General features: G+C 44.2%; 1 protein-coding gene across 3 annotated transcripts; it reads left to right on the top strand.

Moving 5' to 3' along the window:
- Window positions 1–449: 449 nt before the first annotated feature.
- On the top strand, window positions 450–21813 carry LOC122644792 (50S ribosomal protein L24, chloroplastic). 3 transcript variants are annotated; one of them, XM_043838183.1, is made up of 5 exons: window positions 450–458; window positions 7061–7175; window positions 8235–8273; window positions 9382–9612; window positions 21247–21813. In XM_043838183.1, the coding sequence occupies exons 2-5, from the start codon at window positions 7074–7076 to the stop codon at window positions 21442–21444; spliced, it is 570 nt and encodes a 189-aa protein (XP_043694118.1). In that variant the 5' UTR covers window positions 450–458; window positions 7061–7073; the 3' UTR covers window positions 21445–21813. The 3 variants fall into 3 exon arrangements, with proteins under 3 accessions (XP_043694118.1, XP_043694123.1, XP_043694113.1); XM_043838188.1 differs by lacking the exon at window positions 450–458 and having other exon boundaries at window positions 6979–7175; window positions 21247–21472; window positions 21533–21813; XM_043838178.1 differs by lacking the exon at window positions 450–458 and having other exon boundaries at window positions 6979–7175.
- Window positions 21814–22163: the final 350 nt, after the last annotated feature.

A 22163-nucleotide genomic window follows, 5' to 3' on the forward strand; every position in this document is an offset into this window, starting at 1 on the left:
ACCAGAAGGGACAGAGACTCAGGTGTCCTTTAGGCTCGACTTCCTTTGTTCAAACAACTAGGCCGAATATGAGGCTCTCATACTAGGGCTGCGCCTGCTTCTCGACCTTAAGGCTGACACCGTGGAGATCATCAAAGACTCGCAGTTGGTGATTAAGCAGTTGGCCGGGGAATATCGGTGTGAGAGCGAACACTTGGTGGACTATCTTACGTAGGCTAAGAAGCTAATCAAGGGTTTTCAGGACGTAGTGGTTCGCCACGTCCCACTATCAAGGAATCAGGACGCAAATGGGTTAGCACAGGCAGCGTCTGGAATCGGTCTACCAGAAGGCAGTATTGAAAAAACCATCATCATCAAAAGGCAGGCACGGTCTGTGGTCTATGAAGACAGCTGCCTGGAGGTCAACCATGTCGAAGACACACAACTTGATTGGCAAACACAGCTCGTTCAATACTTGAGTAACCCTGGGCCAGGGTTTGACCGAAGGATCAGAGACAAGGCCATGGGGTACATGCTAATTGGGGAAGACCTTTCCAAAAAGGGGAAGGATGACCTATTGCTCAAATGCGTCACCTTGAATGAGGCAACGCTGGTCATGGCTGAAGTCCACGAAGGCATCTGTGAAGTGCACCAGGCTGGTCCTAAGATGAGATGGTTGATTCGGCGCCATGGGTATTACTGGCCAACTATGACGACAGACTGTGTCAAGTACGCCAAGGGATGCTAGGCATGCCAGACCCACGGACCAATACAGCGATTGCCAGTGACAGAATTTAATCCAGTGGTCAAGCCATGGCCAATCAGGGGATGGGCTATGGACCTCATAGGGAAGATTACCCCGCTAACGACGCTGGGGCATTGCTTCATTATCATGGCCACAGACTATTTTACCAAGTAGGTTGAGGCCGTGCCAATGAAGGGAGTCAGTTAGGCCGAAGTCATCCAGTTCCTCAAGAGTCACATCATTCACAGGTTTGGGCTGCCAGAGACTATTACGTGCGACAACGAAAGCGTTTTCATTGGGGATGAGGTGGTAGCATTTGCAGCGGAGTTAGAAATAACATTCACATACTCCACCCCATACTACGCACAAGGTAATGGTCAGGCCGAGGAAAGTAACATGGTTCTCAAGGGATGTTTAGCGAAGGTTGTGGATGACAACCCACGAAGATGGGCGGACATGCTTTCTGAGGTATTGTAAGCATTCAGGACATCACACGGACCAGCACGGCCACCACGCCCTTTGCGTTGACATACGACCATGATGAAGCGCTACCTGTTGAAGTTAGCGTAAGATCAACGCAGATAGCATTCCCGCAGGGACTTACGCCAATAGCCTATGGCGAGGCCATGATGGCGGAGCTCAATGACTTGGAAGAAGAGCACTTAGCCGCACTAGGCAGAATGCAGGTTCAGAAGAGGAAGGTTGCAGCCATCTACAACAAAAGGATATGCCCAAAGCACTTCTAGGAAGGGGACATCGTCCTGAAGGCCATACTCCAGGTCAGAGCAAATGACCCCAGACTGGGAAAGTGGTCCCCAACATGGGAAGGACCCTTTACGGTCTGTCAGGTGCTCCAGGGTGGGGCCTACAGGCTGCGTGACTTGGAAGGAGGCATCCAGGTCAGGCCTATCAATGACAAGTTCCTCAAGGCTTTTCATCCTACGATCTGGGATTTGGGGTGAATGAGGCAAAGGAATCACACCGTGGGAGTGAGGTCGCGAATTAAAGGAAAGCAGGCTTTACTCCTAAAGAAGTCCAAACACGGCCTGAGTAGGCCGAACACAACAAAAATAGAAAATAAACCAAGTATCACTATTCTTCCAACAAAAAGGGGGGGGGGGAAGGTACGCAGGCCCACTTAAAGAAAGTCTTGGGGGGGTGGATTCGCGGAGCTCATTCCATTTCTTTTCCATCACTGATAGGCGCTCATTGGCTATGGTCAAGTTGATCTCATGGCTTGGCCTCAGCGCCTTCAGCCGCTTGACTTGGGCTTTGGCAGAAGTGGCCTTTGCAGACACGGCCTGGGAACCTAGGAGCTTCTGTTTAACCTCTTGGTCTAAGGCAACCCTGTCAGACCGTAGCGTCGCAATCTGGGCTTCCAAGCCTGCTATATCTTGGTCCATTTGGGCTAGCCGATCTTGTCCTTCTTTCACCTCGTCCACAGTCGTCTTGAGGTCATCCCATAATTTCTACAAGTTCTCATCCATGGCATCACTCTCCTTAAGAAAGGCCTCGTATTTCTTGGCATTTTAGAGGGCGAAGGGGGCCAAAGTGGTCATGTCAAACATGAAAGAGACAACCCCGTTTAACCACTCCTTGATTGGGATGGGATGGTCTGGCAACAACAACAGAGTGTGAAGCGCCTCGACAATAGACGTCAGGTTGCCAGCACCCACGACCTCTCTGAAGGGTGATTACAGGAAAGAGTGCAGGAGTAATTTTGCCTCATTCACCTGGGTAGGAATGAGTCCAGGACTTGGGGCATCACTGGTCTCTTTTTCATCATCAGAGGAACTCAGGCCAGCTAGAAGACTCTCCAGGCTTGCAACCTAAAAAGAAGGATGAGTCAGCACTGGCAAGGCAAGAAGACGAGCGTTGGGGGTAAGGCACACATACCGTGGGGGTCACTATAGGAATGACATGGTTCGAAGGAGATGGAGAAGCTGGATCGTGGACTAGGGTCTTGGACCCGCTGAGCTCAGCCACATTGTAGGTACCAGGCGCGTCAGCGCCGGTCTCTTCTTCTTCTTCAGAACTACTTTTAGAGACGCCGTTCGAATGAGAAGGGGATTCAGATTCTGAAGAGCTAGTAACAACAACCTGCGGGGACTCTGTGGTGACAACCTGCTTTAGTCGGGCACTGGACCAAATACGATCTTTCACCGAGCGGGATGTGACTGAAGGAGATGCTGTTGTGGAGGCATGAGGCCTGGTGCTTACGGGCTGACTTCCTTGAAACACACTTGGGAGGAGGGCCTGGCATGGGGTAGACCTTATCGGGCTGATGTTCTTCAGCCTCTTACTCACCGGAGGGAGGTCATCTTCAGTCTTCATCATCCTCTGGAGTCGATCCATGATTACTTGGGGCTGACTCGACGGAGGATGTCGGCTGGGCTGAGGATTTGCCTGAGGTCACAGAAGGAACGATCAGCAAAGGACGGATAGAGCAGCAGAACGACAAAGAAAGGTCAATGCTTACTAGCGGTTTGCTTGGATACTAATGCTTTCTTTCGCTTTGGGGCAGCGGTTTGATGACTGGTAGTGCCTGAGGATGAAGGGGGATGCTTGCTGCTTTTGTGACAAGATCGAAGTGGGAGAAGGGACTTGAAGTATGTATCCCACCAGACCGTGAAATCTTCGGTCGCTATGGGCTCCTTGACGAAGAACTACAGGATGAACTGTGAAAGGACTAAAGCATTCATGGCTGATGCATGGAGAATGTTGGCCACATTCGAATAGATCATCCTATCTAGTGCACAGTCCGTGATGGAGTAGTAGTTGGGGCAAGGGATTGCCTGGCGGAGGTTGAACTGGCACGTGCAGAAATGAGGATTGTACATTTCAAAGCCACAAGTGTTACTACCTGAGGGCTCTAAAGTAACCCCTACATGAAGATCCTGACAGACTAAGAACTTCCTCCATAGGGCTGGTTCAGAGGTAGGGCAATCAATGGCTAACGAGAGCCACTCAGGGATAGCCTCTCTTGTCTGGTAGGGGAGAAAGAAGGTGCCACTTGGGTCGGGCTCAAAAGAAGAGAAGAAGTTATAGTATTCCAGCAGGGTCTTCAGGTCATGATGGGGAGACGATGCAAACAGGTAACTAGCCACAGGAAGACTGGAAGTGGCGAGGACACGATGTACAGATCAGTAAAATGGGCGCGGAGCCACATCTGGAGGAGCCAAAACGGGCCACCGCCGTAGTCAAAGTCAGATTCGATGATGTCGTTGCAGCCCCGAAAGAGGACGGTCAGAGTGAAAGAGGCCAGGTCAACCACGCAGCCTTGCCCCAGGGTATTGGCCAAGCGGAGGTAGGTCTTTGAAATCTTGTTGGACCGAACACAGGCAACGTAACAACAGATCCAGAACAGGAAGAAAGCTATGAGCTCTTTAGGGGAAACAGAGCCACAGGTCTCCAGATAGGTCCGTAGGTAGAAGCTGTAGCTGGCAGACTTGGTAAACTTAAGGCCGTGCTGTATCTCAACCTCATTGTCATCGGTCAGGCCAGGGGAGGAGCCATTGAACTCTTCGCCTTCGGCCTTCAGGCCAGTGAGGGCTCCAACATCCAAGAGGGTTGGGGCTGCCATTCCAAAGCGAAAGTGGAAAGTGTTTGTGGACCGTGATCAGAACTGGAGCGCAGCCTGGAGCAGGGGACAGTCGAGGGGAACAGAGGTGGTTGAGAGCTGGATGGCGTGAAGGGCACCAAGCTTGATCAACAACTCAGAGAGGTCATAGACCACTCTATCCACCCAGGTTTTCCAATCCGGAAGGTAGTGGGGCCATAGGCATGCAAAGGCCCTGTCCTTGAGTTGCAGGGGATCAGGCATTTGGGCAAGCAGTTGTTCCCGTTCAAATTTTGGGAAGTTGGACACACTATGGGGTTGAGAAGCAAACGCCGGGCCTAGCCTAAAAATAGAGGGCTCAGATCAAGGGATTTGTACCTCGGTCAGAACTGAGGAGGGCAAGAGCGAGCGCTTCCGAGCCAGGAGGTCTCCTGCTTCTTCTGTCGCCGTTGGTTCTTTTTTCTTGGCCATGGTGTCAGGGAATGGAGCTTGGCAGAGACGAGAAGGAGAGAGTGGAGAAGGAGATGGAAGAAGGGCGATAAGAGGGGCTAAGCGAAGGGGCGTTCTATTGAAGGACCCTCGGTAATCAGCAGGGGTCTTAATGGGAGGCTGGAACTTGCGCCATCATTATGGCGGGGGGTTTGAAATTCAAAACCCTAACGGCCCAAGAAGATAAATCGACGAAGGGATTTGCGCGTGATGGATCAGCTAGAGATGACTGCCGTTTCGGCCACAACCTCCTCTGAGCTTGGGCCAAGTGGCATCGCTCAGGGAGGATTGCAAGGGGCATTGTTTGCGACCCAAAACACCCGGTTTTGGCTAGGTTGGGCCAGGAGAGAACCAAGGCTGGGCACTCGTCAATGGGCCGATATCGAAGGAGGACATTAGAAAGTGGCTGCACCTTGACGGTTAGGGGCTGGCCCACATGTCAGAGGCACAAGCAGTACCAGACGCAGGGCCGCGTCTCACAAGGAACGAGAATGAGGACAATGCTAGTGGGCCCCACCATTGCTGCAGCAGTTGGAAGAAGAGCAGGGTTGATGGCTTGCATGGCAACGCTTGATTGGAGTTTAGGAGACATGGACCGAAAAGGCTGGCCTTAGAGGGAGCAGTTGCACGGACTGATAACTGCCAAGGCCTATCTTATATAAAGGAGAAAGCTTATCCATTGGGGGACACACAAACACACCTGACAACCAGCATTTGTTTTATTCTCTTTACGTTTTGCCTTTACTTGTTTTGTTCTACATTCTTTATTACTTTTCTTGTTGTCATTTGAGGTTGAAGGGAATGTACGATCACATACTAAGGGTAACAGGGGTGTACACATGAGACTCACACTTGTATCTGGTATGATTGATCAATGCATTTACTATTTCAGTTCATTATTGTTTGTGTTTCAAAGTTCTTCCTTTCTATTTGAGCAATAGCAGTTCGGGCTGTAGTCCGTAGTTGTTGGCTTAACCCAAAAGACCTTAGAGCTACTCAGGCAGGAGGGAAACCTATAAGTCTGGTAAGGAGTCAGATTAGGCTGTTCTCGGCCCCGTTTGAACCTGCGCAAAGGTTCTGGCATGCCCGCACTATTTACACCACGTGCGTATCCCTGCGTGCGAGTGTTTGGGATTTCTATCACCAACAAAAACCAAAGAAGAAAGAAGAATAAGAATAAAAAAAAAAAGAACATGAAGAAGAAGATAGGGTCGGATTGAGCAGGCCGGGCTCAACCTAAGGCCTCAACCCTGGCTCGGCCCGACATTGACCTAGGGCAAGAAATTCCCAACCCTGACCCACCCTCAGGGCCAGGGTATCTCAACTCAGACCCTGTTTGGGCTCAGGGCATGCCAGAGAAGGCTTGGGCTGTCAGGGCCAAACTTGCACCCCTAATTGTAGGTCTACCCTCGCAATGGATACAATTTTTTTAATTTGACTCTAAGCATTTCATAAAATGGAGGATTTGCATCAAGAGTTGGGGTGGTGGATTGGTCAGGGCTGATATCGATCCGATACTGATTCGGATTGGTCAAAATCGATTTGTATCGGTAAAAAATGACCAAAAAATTGGATTTTGTTGAGTTGGTTCCGTATTGGCTAGTATTAGTAAGAAAATACTAAAAAATTATGAAAAGTAGAAGCAAATCAGAAATTCACGGCCGATACTGATCTGATCCGAGTGAATCAACCAATCCAGACCGATCCAATCCCAAGATTATGAACCAGTCTAAAATCATAATGACCTATTATGAACTATCCGATTCCACGATTTGGGCGATCCGACTGAGTTGACCGATCCAAAGAACGATCCTCTAGTATCGGGTAAGAATGTAAGATCGATCATAACTCAGGATGGGTCTCAGCCGATACCGATCCGAGATTACGAATCATGGGGAAGAGGGGTTGCCCTAACACACAAGGTGAAGACAGGAGAGTCCACCCATAACCTTCAGCCTTGAAATTTCAGTCTTTTCAGACTGTTGTTTGTTTGTTTCTCTTAAAGACTGATGAAGACTGATGACTCGTGACTCGTGGGCCATTGCAGCACGGCCCAATTCCATCCTTTTGGGGGACGAGACATGGGCCTGATGTTTCATTAAACACATCGGGTTGAGATTTGACGACCTCCACTATGAAACGCTCAGTGCGCAAGACGCATAGCCCCCCACTTTCATTTCTGATTTCCCCCCCCCCTGTCCTATCCCTTCTCTAACGTAATCTCTTCCTCTGAGCTTTTGGTTTCTCCATTCGAGAGGAGGTAAAGCCCGCTTTGCACCAAGAACGAGAATTGAAGCGAAAATGGCAGCGATGGCTGCATTTCAGAGTTCCATGGCTTCTCTCTCTCTTTCACCCAGTTCCTTCTTAGGCCAACGATTCCCGCCCTCTCTCTATGCTGTACCGGTATGTAATTTTATCCTTGTTCTTGTTCTCTTTATGCTTCTGTTGCATCCTCATGGTTTTTTCATTTTTGTAAGTTCTAGCCTCAGAACATAACCTCAGGCGGTTCCTTCTTGTTTGTCAAATCCGAGCTGGAGGTTTCTATTCAAATAACTATTGTTATAAATTAAAATGGAAATCTGGGTTTCGATTTGTCAGTGAGTTCTCTTGAATCGGGTGGATTTCCTTGTCATGTTGGGACATTCTCTTGGGAATTTTTAAATGAGCTTTCTGCAAATTGGGTCCGAATCCAGACTCCAGAGGGAAGAACTGGTTTGAACTTTGAAAGATCTTATAATTAACTAGATGTTCTGCTTTTAGATTGATGATGCTACATACAGCTGGGATAAGGCTTAGTTGAGTTGTTCTACATTAGTTTGATGCTGGGAAGTCACAATCGATTAGTTTATGTGTCTCATTTGCATTCCTAAATTAGTATAACAGAAGCGAAGCAGAAAACACATTGAGATGCATCCATCAATCTTTCACAAGCAAGGGGGTAATAGGAAAGGTTATTGGGCAAGAATCATTACTAGGATACAAAATCCTATTCCCGCAGAAACTTGGGCATTTTTGAGACATGATTGATTGACTCATTGTATGACCACTGTGCTATGTGTTTGAACCACAGTTAGATAATCACTACCTTAATAATATCCTGTTGGGAATGTGATGTCTATTCTTGGTAGAATTAATTGCAATAAGGTACACTGAAAGGACCCAATTGATACTTTATGCTCCCAATCTTATAGAATGTGAGGGAAAATAAAACTTTCAAGATGTAATGCAGAAACACATAGCTAACATTTGGGAAATCTTAGCTTATCTTTGGGGACATTTAATATGTAGCTCAGTCTGGTACTGCTTCTATGTTGTAATGTTTTGATCGGACATTAATCCAAATACCAATAGAAAAAACATAACCATGAGAGTCCATAATATTCAGCGGGTGTGTTCCTTTACATCATTGGCTGCAAAAATAGAAACCTTTCTTCTAACATTCTTGGCATATTTGGTCTGCAGGTCATGTCGGTTAAGAAGCCATGTCTCATTGTAATGAAGGTTGGTATATAATATCCATTTTCTCTTTACCTCAATGATGTGTTTTTTTTGTGGTATCCTTATCTACATTGGAGTTGCCTTCCTGATTACATCCAGTATATGTTCTGTTCAGAGCAACTTAAATTGGAACTTAGCACCGACCAAGATGATCTGAACCCGAACTGTAGTCTTTCGGTTCCAAATCATTAGTGCAGTATCCTTATTCTGTTGTTTTCCTGATGAATCAAGTACATGCTCTGTGTGGAGATATTTAGATGGGGATTGCATGGAAAGATAACCCACCTAGATTGTTGAAACCTAAAATTGATGATTTTATAATCTTCTCTGCCTTGAAGTTGCTTTCACGATAGTGTCCTGTGTATGTTCTATCTGAAGAACTCTCCATATGTTAGATTGGAAAGAGGGTGGCACCTCTGATCCCAATCTCTATGGAGTGCATCATGACAATATTTTTTACATGTGCCCTGCAGATGTAAATGCTATCATGTAACCGACCTTGTTAGAAAGCGGAGTACTGTAACTGTGGTGTCATCATCAGTAGTGGATTACACTATGCTAGTTAACCGATAGGATTATAGCAAGTCATATAAAATCATACACTATAAGATATTAAAAAAGGACACCAATGGTTATTAGATAAGGATGCTGATTCTCATTTTAGTACATAGTTTAGGCTATATATATGTTTCATGTTCTGGGGATGGCAATCCACTCATTCAACGTGTCCCACCTGAAAGATTGAATGCACCTGAAATCAGCCTACCTGGATTAGTCCTGATCATTTGGTTGTCATTAATTACCTTTTTCTTGCCCCCTTTTTTTGTGATCATCCAATAAATAGATTAAATGATGATTTCCACTATTAGAGGTCCAGATTTGCTTTTGTCCAATAAGTGTCTGGGCTGGGACTTATCAAAATATATGTATCCCAATCCTCTTAACATGAGACATCTAGCTAGGTAGCAAAATATGGATGCCCCAAACTCATGCTACATGTTCCCTACCAATGAACATAGAGATTTCATATGTACCACTATATTATATAATCTAGTTAAGATGCCTGCCCACTTATAGGGCCCTATTTCCTGTTTATTTTTTAATTGTGCAGCTTAAGAGATGGGAGAGGAAGGAATGTAAACCGAACAGCCTCCCAGTGCTCCACAAAATGCATGTTAAGGTGGGTGATACAGTGAAAATTATCGCTGGACGTGATAAGGGAAAAACTGGAGAGATTACTGGGATTTTCAGGCATAACAGCACTGTGATAGTAAAAGAAATAAATCTGAAGACAAAGCACGTGAAGAGCAGACAAGAGGGTGAGACAGGGCAGATTATCAAGGTCAGTTTGTATAAGTAATAGCAGTTGGACATAAGTCTTTTTTCTTTTCTTTATCTGAAGAATTCGTTAATATTGTCCTTTCTGCTCATTCTTTACATCTTTATCTTCTCTTTTTATAGCACTAGGTTACATCTTTATCTTCTCTTTTTTATAGCACTAGGTTACATGCTACTTTGACTTTTGTAGAAGCAGCTCCACATTTGTCAATTCTGTGAATATGAAAACTTGAAAATACTACTTTTCTGTAATAAATATTTGTGCATTGATATGAATTTTCCCACCTTCATTGGTCAAAAGGTGTGTATGTAGGCAGTACCATTTTAATTTAATGAATGATGCAAGGTATTTGTACTATAGAATCCAAGACATAATATATACTAGAGTAATATTGATGCAGAATTAGACATTGATCCTGTATGGAGCATAGTTCAAAATCTCGCGAAATTTCGTATATCTCGAGCTGTCCGAGATACGATACCAATCCGAAATGGAAAAATATCATATTTCGACGATATCTCGTGAGATATCGACGAAATATCGTGGACTCACGATATATCGCGAGATATTGAAAAAGTCACTAAAAGTGTCACGTGCAATATTTCAAATATTTCGGAAATTTTGGTCATCTCGTTTCGGAAATTTCGGAAATCTCGGTAATTTCGGTAATCTCGTTTCGAAAATTTTGGAAATCTCGGTCATTTTGGCATTTTACACCCACAGAAAAATACCATATTTCGACGAAATTTCGGTATCTCGGAAATTTCGGTCAGACCGAAACACCGAAACGAAACGAGATTTAGTACCATGGTATGGAGCCCTAGTAGTAAGTCTAGAAGGCCTACCTACATTGTATATAATGGAGTAATATTGATGCTGCATTAGACATTGATCCTGTATGGAGACCTAGTAGTAAGTCTAGAAGGCCTACCAAGGGGCAAGTGGTAGGCCAATGGGCTGAAAACAACCTTTGGGTTGTTATGTTATAGGTTTAGTGATGTAGATAGGTTCCTAGGCAAGCAGTACAGCTGTAGGAACCAAAAGAACCAGGCCCATATCCCGTTAGTGGACCACTATGCACTTAAGTCTTGAGTAACTTAAGTTGCTTATGACCTATGGGCCTAGCCAGCCATTGGGCTGGGTGTTTTCCGGTTCAGCAAAAAACCAGAATCATCGGGATCTTATTCAGTTATTTTCTTTGGTCATTGAAATATTAGGCTATTATATACTTTCTAATTTGGTTTATTAAAGTTTCTTGCTGTACAAGTCCCATTGTTTCTTTGTAAGCTACTCTATTATTTATTATTTCTTGTTTGGTGTTGGCAATAGCCATGCTATATGTAAGGAACCTTTAAGAGTCCTCCACGATTTAAAGTTGAATGAATTCTGGATTTTATGCCACTACTGTAGTACTGTGTGAAATAGTGAGAGGAGAGATTCCTAGGTTAGTGAGACTGACCAAGGCCATAGGTAAGAGGCCTTGGTCATATCCCTTCCCCCTTCTTCGTCTTCTCCTCCATCATATCCTTTAGTTACTATTTTAGTAGCCTGCAATAAGCAATCATCTTAGAGGTACTGATACTCTGTTATCTACTGTTATTGTTGCTGGTTGATCAATAGAAGACTGTGCTATCGATTTCCAACAGAGGCTGGTCTTGAAGATTCAACTCCAACTCTGCAGCCCTACTGTGTTGGTGTTCTACTGCAGTAATCTTCAAGCTCTTGAAACTCAAGTTCTGGCCATCAACTTCAGCCCAAACTTTGAGATTGTATTACCTTTCCCAGCCTCGTCCTTTGATGGTGATTTTAGGCTTTCGGCCAGATTCATTGGCTGGGTTTGGCTGTAGGCTGTAAGTTACTATTTTGAGTTCTACTTACTGGTTTTGAGTTCATAGCATAACTCTTGATCCAGCCATTGAGCCTTTTATTTTCTTGGGGTTTATTGTAATAGGCCTAATTTATAGGCCTATAAAGTGGAGGAAAAGTTAGTATACAAAATTAGTAATTAAGTTAAGTGTTTGAGTTAGATTAGGATGCTCAATAGCTTTTAAGAGTTATGTTTTGAGTCTATATATTCTAACTCAGTATAAATGAGTGATTAGGAATCCTTTTATGAGTCAATTTTGGAGTTTTAGAAGATCTTTATATATATAGTACACTCCCATCAATTGGAGATGACTTGAATAAAGAATTGAGTTTTTTTAAGAGTTTTGGAGCTATTGAGCTTGGCATACAGGATTGGTATCCTACAACAACAACAAAGTCAGCCTTATTCCAACTTAATGGGGTCGGCTGCATGGATCCAAACAAAACAAAATAGAGAAAACCAGAGTTACACTAAAAAACAGAAGGTGAAGAAAAGATAGGAGAATAGGGATGGGGAAAGAGATGAGAAATGACAAAGGAAAAGGACAAATGGAAGATGGGAAATTAAAGAAAGATGAAAGGTAGTAAGAGGAAAAAGGCACAGCCTAACAAGCATGATAATCTCAGCTAAATGGGGTTTGCGACATGGATCCTTGCCCTCCAATAGGTTCTGTTCGAGGTCATACTTGGGACCAGACCTAGACTATGCATGTCCTTCCTCACCACTCCTTCTATGGTCATTTTAGGTTTGCCCCTACCTCTTTTAGCTCCTTCAATCGGAATCATATCACTCCTCCTTACTAGGGCATCACTAGGTCTCCCTTGAATATGACCATACCACTGTAAACGACTCTCTCGGAGCTTGTCACTGATCGGGGCAACTCCCAAGCCCGCTCTTATATGTTCATTTCGTACTTTATCCTTCCTTGTTTTTCCACACATCCATCGTAATATCCTCATCCCTGTTACACAAAGCTTATCAATATGATACTTCTTAACTGCCCAACATTTTGCCCCATACATCAAGGCCGGGCAAACAACAGTCCTATAGAACTTTCCTTTAAGCTTTAGAGGAATACGTCGGTTACACAACACTCCGAACGCACCTCTCCACTTCATCCATCCCACTTTAATTCTCTGTGACACATCATCCTCTATGTCACCTTCTTTTTTTATGATTGGCCCCAGATATCTAAAATAGTCACTTTGCGGTATCTCTCTTTCCTCAATTCACACCATATCAGTATCCATTAAAGTGTGACTAAAATTACACATCATATACTCCGTCTTTGTTCTACTAATCTTAAATCCTCGTGCTTCCAAGGTTGACCTCCAAAACTCTAACTTCGAGTTAATCTTTTGTCTTATCCACCAAAACGATATCATCGGCAAAGAGCATACACCAAGGGACCTTGTCTTGAATGCTTTTGGTTATATCGTCCATGATAAGCGCAAAAAGGTAAGGCCTTAAGGCTGAACTGTGATGTAATCCAATCGTGATTGGGAATTCCTTATTCCTTACCCTGACCTCCCACAGATCTCACACTAGTCACGACGCCCTTATACATGTCTTTAATAACATCCACATATTTACTTGACACCCCCTCTTCACTAGAACATGTTGGATTAGATCTCTAGGGACTCGGTCATAGGCTTTTTCCAAGTCAATAAAGACCATATGGAGATCCTTTTTGCTATCTCTATATCTTTCCATAAGCCTCCTGGATAAGTAGATAGCTTCTGTCGTGGATCTACCTGACATAAAGCCAAATTGGTTCATCGAGATATGAGTCTCTCTTCTCAAACGGGCTTCAATAACCTTCTCCCAAAGTTTCATTGTGTGACTCATTAGCTTTATGCTTCTGTAGTTATTGCAACTTTGGATGTCACCTTTATTTTTGTAGACCGGGACAATAATGCTTCTCCTCCATTCATTTGGCATCTTCCTTGTGCTCACCTTTATTTTTGTAGACCGGGACAATAATGCTTCTCCTCCATTCATTTGGCATCTTCCTTGTGCTCATAATTTTGTTAAACAGCTTGGTTAGCCAATAAACTCCACAGCCTCCTAAGGGTTTCCACACTTCTATTGGGATCTCATCTGGGCCTGTAGTCTTGCCTGCTTTCATTTTCATCTTTCTTAGGGCTTCTTTAACTTCAGCACAGGATTGGTATCCTATGCCTAATTATTCTCTTCTCTATTGAATACAAGGTTAGTTTCTGAAATTCCCCTATTCTTCTTCTGTTTGCTATTCTAAATTTCTGTTTTAAATTCTAGTTACAGTTCTGGTTTCAAAAACTAATCTTTCCCATAACCTTACTGATACTATAATTCTTCTGGCTTTCAGTTTTTTGTACTGATTTTTCAGATCTAGTTTCAAATTTCTGTTCTACTGCTATTGCTGAATCTAAATATGGTTTCAGAATTGTTCTTAGATCTGCATTATGCATCAATTTCGAAATCCTTCTCTTACTAAAATTCTTCAATTTAAATTTTGAACCCTGGTTGTTATCTCTGTTTTCTGGTCTCTACTTAATTCTTATGAGTATTATTATATTGCTATATTCTGATTTGAAGCCCCACAGACCTGTCCATCAAATTCTGTAGCTTTCTAACTTTCCTACTCCCAGTAGGATTACTCCATATCTCTGAATCTGTCTGTCAGATTTAGACATTATCTTTTGCAGGCTTGTTTTATACTGTGCCTTTGGATGCCCCAGTACGGAGGAGTGATTTGATTCAGATTGAAGGAACTAAAAGGACTAGGGGTAGACCTAAAATGACCTTGAGTAGTGGTGAGGAAAGATATGGATAGCTTAGGCCTTGTATCAAGTATAACCTTGAATAGAGCTGATTGGAGGTCAAGGATCTATGTAGCCGACCCAATTTAATTGGGATAAGGTTGAGTTGTTGTTGTTGTTTTTTTTTTTTTTTTTATCCCGAATATTATCTGGGACCCGAGCTGGCCCCTGGCAATTTATTAATAATCCAAAATTAAATGATCAAGAATTACAAGGGGGGGACATAACCCACCTTACCCCAACCCGAGGATACAAAAGAATCTCACTCTCTCATCAAATAAAGAATCTGCACACTAAAAACCCTGTACCCACAAAAGAATACTATGTACAAATTACAGGTAAACCCGTGGCGTCCTCCCAAGTAATTTTCCTTAGCTCTGGCGGAATATCCGCTCAAGCATTGAAAGTAGTGTTGGACGCCGAATCATAAGCATAGTTGGCTAACCAATCAACTGCTCTGTTTCCTTCTCTAAAGGTGAAAGTAACCTTCGGCCGAAGGGCTTGAGTCAACGTCAGGATCTCCTGGAACTAGTACCACCCCTTCCAAATGTTGCATCTCTTTGTGGAGACGCAATGCACAACTAAAGTTGAATCAGAATTTACATGAAAGTCTACAAAGCCCATCTCCTCACAGAGCTTCAGACCATCCCTAAGGCCCTGAATTCTGCAATTGAGTTGCTCCATAATAGTTAGCGAAGGCAGCCAGGGCTTTTCCTTCTCCATCTCTAATAATTCCTCCTCCTCCACCCACTCCAGGGTTCCCCCTGCAAGCTCCATCCACATTAAGCTTTACTGTAGAGAAGGGGGGGGGGGGGGGGCACCAATAAACAGCAAGAGGCGGCTTTAACCGAGGGGGGTTGGTGTAATATTAAAAATTTGAAAGACAAGGTTTTCTCTAAAAGAGGGAGGTCTTGTAGGGAAATCAACAAAGGGAGCTTCGTTCACCCAATTCTTTACCACCTCTATGATGACACTAGCAGGTCTTGGTCTCCCTCCTTGTCTTCTGTTGTTCCTTTCTTTCCACAACTCCCAAAAGATGAGGGAAGGCACCAAACCCATGATTTTCCCCCTAGCACCTCTCCTTTTGGCTTGCTCATGCCAAAATAACATACGACCCCTAACATCCTGTGACGTGTGAACTACTACATCGAAGATTAAGGCAAAGTATTTCCAAACCTTGGATGCCGTCACACCCTCCACCAAGCACTGGGAGGTCGATTCACAAGTTGATGAAGCACAACAAAGGCATTTGGAAACCAAAGGAACGCCTAAGCTTTTCAATGATTCATCTGTTGGGATGTTCCCACACATGATTTGCCAGGAAAAGAAACCGATTTTAGGGGGGAGGGATCGGTTCCAGAACCATTTTGCAAATGGTTTGTGAGTAGAAGGGACTCTAATTTGATTCCAAGCTGACTTTGTTGAAAAGATACCATCACTAGTGAGTGACCAGATTAATTTGTCTTCCTTGTGTGAGAGTGAAAAGTTGCCACCCAAAATACTGTCTCTGACTTCCTGAGAATCTATTTGCATCAGAATGCTATCTTTCCAACTACCATCAGCCTGTATCACTTCCCTAACTTGAGTCTCTAAATCAAGATTGATTGCTCCGTCAACATAGTCCATAAGAGGACCCCACCCTGACCAGTTATCAAGCCAGAAGTTAATGTCACCCGTGCCAATGAGCCATCTGGAGTTAGCAATTATCAGTTCCTTGTGTTTTAGAGCATTTCTTCAAGAAACCGTTCCTACCTTCCTTAATCCAGCCAAAACAATATGTTGGTTCTGAAGAAATTTTACTTTAAAGAAAGAGCACCAAAGGGAATTTTCAGACATAATTCGCTATAAACCCTTTAACCTCAAAGCTAAGCTGATGTCATTCAATTTGCGTATGCTTAGGCCCCCTTCGTCCAAAGGTTGGGTGATCTTATGCCACCCCACCCAGTGATGGCGCTTTCCCCACTCTGAGTGACCCCATAAAAAATCAGCACAGATACTTTTAATTTCCTCATAACAGCCTTTGGCGGGTTCAGAGTGGAAACAATGTGGATTGGCATAGCGTTCAAAACATGCTTTAAAAGGATAAGCCTCCCTCCCAAAGATAATAATTTTCCTTTCCATCCTGCTACTCTCATGCGCATCTTTGCTAAAAAGTCATCAAAAAAAGCAACTCGAAGTCGCCCTGAGTATAGAGGAGCCCCAAGGTAGATTATGGGAAGTCTTTTTCTGCCAAACCCTGTGATCCTCTCAATGAGACGACACCTACCTTCCTCTATTCTTTTCCCAACAATGAAGCAGCTTTTTTGCTTATTAACTAGCTGCCCTGAAGAGACCTCATACCTGGTGATGAACCTCATGATTTGTTTCAGTGAATTTTTAAGTCCTCTGGCAAAGATGATTGTGTCATCAGCAAAGAGATTGTGGGAAATTCTTGGGCAGCCCCTGGGAAGGTGAAAGTACCTCGCCCTCCCTTCCATGAACAACGATCTAAGGCCCCTGCTTAAAACCTCCTCCACAAGAATAAAGAGAGAAGGGGACAATGGGTCACCTTGTCTCACCCCCCTCGTAGATTTAAAAAACCCCGTTGGGCCTCTGCTCATAACTAAAGAAAACCAACAATTTTCCATAGTTTTTTTGATCAGATTAATCCAAGTGGTAGCAAAGCCAAATTTCTCTAAAACCTTGTATAAGAAGTCCCACTCCAGCCGATCGTAAGCCTTGGCCATGTCTAATTTGAGAACAACATTCCCCCCATGGGCCCTTCTATCTATATCATTCACAACCTCCTGAACCAATGCAATGTTATCATGGATATATCGGCCTTTCACAAATCCCCCTTGCTCCTCCGAAATAATAGAGGGAAGAATTGGAGCTAATCTAGATGCAATGACCTTTGCAATAATTTTGTAAGCAAAATTATAAAGGCTAATACGGCGAGAGTCAGAAATTATCCCAGGGTCTTCTTTCTTGGGGATAAGCACCAGGTGAGCAGATGTAAAACTCCTGGGGATGAAACCGCCGGCGAAGAAGTCCTTTACCGCCTCCGATACATCACTGCCTACGATCTCCCAACAAGCAATAAAAAAGTAACCCGTAAAACCACCGGACTCGGGGCACTGTCCGCCAACAGATCAAAGACCGCCTTCTTCACTTCCTAGAACATTGGGGTAGCCAAGAGACTCGCATTATCATTCTCAGAAATAAGATGGAGGATATATTGCAGAAGATCATCATCCCTATGTGCATCTTGGGAAGTAAAAGCCGCTGCAAAAAAATTGACTGCTTCCTCTTCCACTCTATCTTCCCTCGTCACCCAAACTCCGCTACTATTTTTAATTTTATCTACTCCCTTCCGTTGCTTGCGGACATTGACCAGTGTGGAAAAATTTGGTGTTTCTGTCCCCCTCTTTCAACCACCTCACCCTAGACTTTTGCCTCCAAAAAATTTCTTCCTGCAACAAAACTTCATGAAGACTTTTCTTTGCAGCAGCCAACTCCACCTTAGCAGAATCACTTGGATTTTGATCCCACTCCATTTCCATACGACAAACTCTATCCTCCGCATCACGAACATTCTGGTGAATGTTACCAAAAGTGTATTTATTCCAAGAGCGAAGGTGTGAACGGAGCTCGCCTTCAATTTGGCAAAAAGAATATAGAGGGGGGAGCCCACCACCAGCGCCGCCCACAAACTGGCCACTTAGCTCAAAAAATCCAGGTGAGAGATCCACATCTGTTGAAATTTAAAAGCTGAGAAACGAGCAGTCCGTTGCAGTGAGCAATCCAGCTGAATAGGCGAGTGGTCAGAGCAAGTTCTGTTATGGTGGATAACCCTACTTGTTGCAAAAAAATTCGCCCAACGATCATTAAAAAGGAATCTGTCCAGGCGAGCAAGAATTGTACTCCTTCCCTCTTGATTATTGCACCAAGTAAACATGCTCCCCTCATATCCCCCATCAATTAGAGCAGCCTCACTAAGGAATTTACCAAAATCATCCATAGATAACGAGCAGGCAATCCTACCCCCTAGTTTTTCCAGGGGGTTAACAATAGTATTAAAGTCCCCTCCAATCACCCAGGGGACAAAAATGTTTTCCGCATCTTCAACTAAGCTTGACCAAAGCAGACGACGTTCCCCTGACGTGCACAGTGCATGAACAAAAGTTATTAAAAGCTTTGAGGAATTCAAGGTGCAGTCCAACATCACATATTGGCTGTGGTTTTTTGAAATCGTAACCTGCATGTCACCCTTCCAGAAGACCCAAATTCTGTCCCCAAACTCCGAACCATTAGAACAAACAGCCTCCATACCCAATTTGTACATGAGTCGAGAAGAACTCGAGAAAGGTATTTTTGGTTCTGCAAGTGCCACCATAGTAAGCTTGGAAGAGGCAATAGTAGCTTTCAAACGCCTTATGGAAGGCTTATTTCCCACCCCCCTTATATTCCAGAATAAGCAATTCATAAGGAAACCAAGGGAGAGAGAGTTCACGGATCCCGAAGATCTTTTCTCACGTCGTCACTGCAAAATTTCTTCCTGCATCTCACGGAGTGTGGGGTCCTCCCCTACCGAACCAGTCTCTGAAAACATGCCAAGCTCATCATTCAAGAAATCCAGATCTTTCAATGGCCCACCAAACTGCCTCCTGATTCTTAAGTCAATCAGATTTTGGGCATTGCGAAGCCCTTCCATTAACTCCTGTCTGTCCAAGCTCTGCTTGCTTGAAACCCCCCAGCTATCTCATGAGTGGAGAGAGCTCCTCCCTGCATAAAAGCCTATGCTGTCCCTGCCCCTGGAAGACTTAAACTTCTGCAAGACCCTCCTTCAACCTCTCTCCCCAAAGCATCGACATTCACCGCCCCTTCCCTGGATTCCCCAGAATCTGCAGCAATTTCCACAAACTTAACCACCGGTAGTCCGCCATGAGAAGAAACAAAAACTCTGCCTGTGGGGCACCACTCGAATCGACCCTCCTCTTCTGAATCCACAGCTGCGACTTTTGCAATCTCGAGTGCGTTTCCGGGTTTCTCCAAAAGGCCATCCTCAACAACCTGGCTCAAACCCCTATCGATACTCTCAACTGCAACATGAGTCTCCTCGTTACTGCCATTCCCCTGTCCCTGCGCAGCCTGCTCTGCTGGCCGGATTGGCTGCCTCTCCGCCTGCACTGTTGCCCGAACTGGTTGCCTCTCCGCCTGCACTCTCCCTGTCGTATCGCCCTCTAGGCGATCCAAGCCCTCTGGACCTGGAATCCTTTTCACCCTACAAGACCCCAACGAGTGACCTATCTTCGAACACCCCAAGCAGAATTCCGGGATGCGTTCGAAGATAACCTTTTGGAAAAAACCTGTCGAGCCACACCCAATCCAGACGCGATCTGGGAGCTTCGAGCGCAAATCAACCTCTACACAAGCACGCGCCGCCACAGTTCTAGTACACCCTGCCGTTGCGCCGTCAATCTTCACCACTTTCCCAACTGCACCTGCCACCGAGCTAAAGAAATTCCCTTGGTAGAGGTTGATTGGCAGATTTGGAAAAGAAACCTAGACAGGGGCGATCGAGGACTCCATGCCTGCCTTGAAAAACCTCGTCCATTTGAAGAATCGGAGAGGGAAACCCTTGACAACGAACAACTCTTTGAGTCAAACTCTAACGAAGTCCGAGTGAGCACTGAACCGCAGCAACAGGTGACTGGCATCCAGAGTCGAAATCTGCACATCAGCTACAAGATGAAGCGCTTCTTGCAGCGCCCTCTTGACCTCGAAAATTGAAGGCCTTCCATACGCGCATTTTGCCACCAGAGTCATCTGAAAAGGTTCCTCTGAAAGAGCGATCTCTGCCTCAGAGAAGAAAATTGCGGGTGTACCCAAGTGCCTCGATGCCGCCTTCAATTCAATGACTGGGGGTTTACAAAACCCACCCTGAGCAACCACCGCAGCAAACGATCTAGGCGCCTCTGCCGACTGAACCCCTCCCATCGCCAGGAGGAGGGGCAGCCATGAGCCCTAACGAAAACTGCACCTGCAGAGCCCTCCCAAAAAAGCAGATTCGAAGTGCCAGATATCGCGCCCTTTTCTTGCCTAATCCTCTTCCTCTGTGCCTTTCTCACTGTCGCAATCGCGTCTGTCTTTCTAGCATTCTTGATCTTTCTCGTTAGGGTTTGCAATGGGGATTGCTTCTTCTGTGTTTCCATCCAGCATATCCGCTTCTTTCTGTTATTCGAGGTCCAAGCCTGCTCTCTTCGTTCGCTTTCCGACGATTACTGTGTCAATGTCCGCTCTGAAACAACATCCATCTCGGTTCAGTTTGAATTCCTCGAAGCCCTCTGGCACCCACTTAATTTGTTCTTGTAATTGACACCTGGCCAAATCGATCTCTGTGATGGCACTCGGTCGAGTTGTTGTTGTTGCTATATTGATTGATTAGAACAATTTACTAGAATTTTATGCATAAAAAATTTGTTTTGATTGAGATATTCGATTAGCCTGTCATAAGCTAATCTTCCACTGGAATTCCCTGGTTCAAAATTAGCACTGCATTAAATATATGACTTAAATTAAAGTGGATTTTCTTGAATGCAATTGGCGTTAGAGGATATTACCCAGATGAACATTTGGATCATTGTAGCCGTCCAACCTATAGATTTCATTGAATTATTTACCATGCATTTCCTTACAGTCTGAATGGATGCAATCAATTATATGTTTCGGATCCACATGGGCAGTATTTCTCATTTCTGATGATTGTATTTTTGTCTGTAAACTTGAGATATTTAATTTGCCAAAGGAGATTAATAAACTATATGTGACAATAAATTTGAGGAAAAAGATGGGTTGTGAGCATTTGTGTCTGTAGTCCTTAAATGGATGTCATATGCATCACAAGTACCTCAGTCAAGATACCAACTGCTATTTACTTCCCCTCTTCCCATATTTCTCTTTATGATCATTTCTACTTTTGTCCAACAGATTGAAGCACCCATTCATAGCTCAAATGTGATGCTTTACTCCAAAGAACAGAACGTAGCAAGCAGAGTGGGTCATAAAATTCTTGAGGGTGGAACTCGAGTTCGTTACCTCTTGAAAACTGGGGAAATTATTGACAGTGCAGAAAACTGGAAAAGATCAACAAAAATTAGTGAGGAAGCTGAAAAGGTGGCTTCATAGAGCCCAGAGTTTGGATCCCGTATTCAATGTAAGTATTAGGAATCCTCGTGCTTTCTTTAGCTGTTCTTGTTTTCTTGATGGCAAATAGTTTGGCCTTTGCATCAGATTTTGCTTTCTGATTTAGACAGCCTCATTCTTGTAGTTGTAATCCTTTTGAAGTATGTATTTAGTTGCCCATTTTAGTTGTCAGAATTGTGAATTGGGTCAGAGGCTGAAGATTAAAGCTGGTGGGGTGTGCACTCGTATTGTAATTTAAGCATCTCAGTGGTGTATCGTGTGTGTGGGAATCTGGGAAATAGGATTTTGTTATTCCCCGTTTTTGTTGTTATAACTGGCTTATATTGCATTCATCGGCAAGTGTACAGAAGCCCTTTTTCTCACTCTCCTCCTTGACTGCTGCCAGTACCATGGTTTTAGTGCATGGTATTGGAACAGGTATCGGTAACTTGGAAACCGATATGGTATCGGATTGGTATCGGCCGCATCAGATATATTCGCCCCCGATTCTCGTTTAAATGGTTTTTTTTTTTTTTTAATTATTATTTTACCCCTTATCCATACCATGTCACCGAGACACCGACACGGTATCAGCATGGTATCATGACTGCACTCTTTGGCAAATGGCAAATAGTTTGGCCTTTGCATCAGATTTTGCTTTCTGATTTAGACAGCCTCATTCTTGTAGTTGTAATCCTTTTGAAGTATGTATTTAGTTGCCC

Source organism: Telopea speciosissima, chromosome 1 (genome assembly GCF_018873765.1).
Source record: "Telopea speciosissima isolate NSW1024214 ecotype Mountain lineage chromosome 1, Tspe_v1, whole genome shotgun sequence".
Lineage (NCBI taxonomy): Eukaryota > Viridiplantae > Streptophyta > Magnoliopsida > Proteales > Proteaceae > Telopea > Telopea speciosissima.

Bases quoted from the DNA above. Each gene is read 5' to 3' on its own strand.
- LOC122644792 (XM_043838183.1), top strand. From the start codon at position 7,074: ATGGCAGCGATGGCTGCATTTCAGAGTTCCATGGCTTCTCTCTCTCTT. The intron at 8,274-9,381 runs GTTGGTATATAA...TTAATTGTGCAG, and splicing joins CATGTCTCATTGTAATGAAG to CTTAAGAGATGGGAGAGGAA. The intron at 9,613-21,246 runs GTCAGTTTGTAT...TTTGTCCAACAG, and splicing joins AGACAGGGCAGATTATCAAG to ATTGAAGCACCCATTCATAG.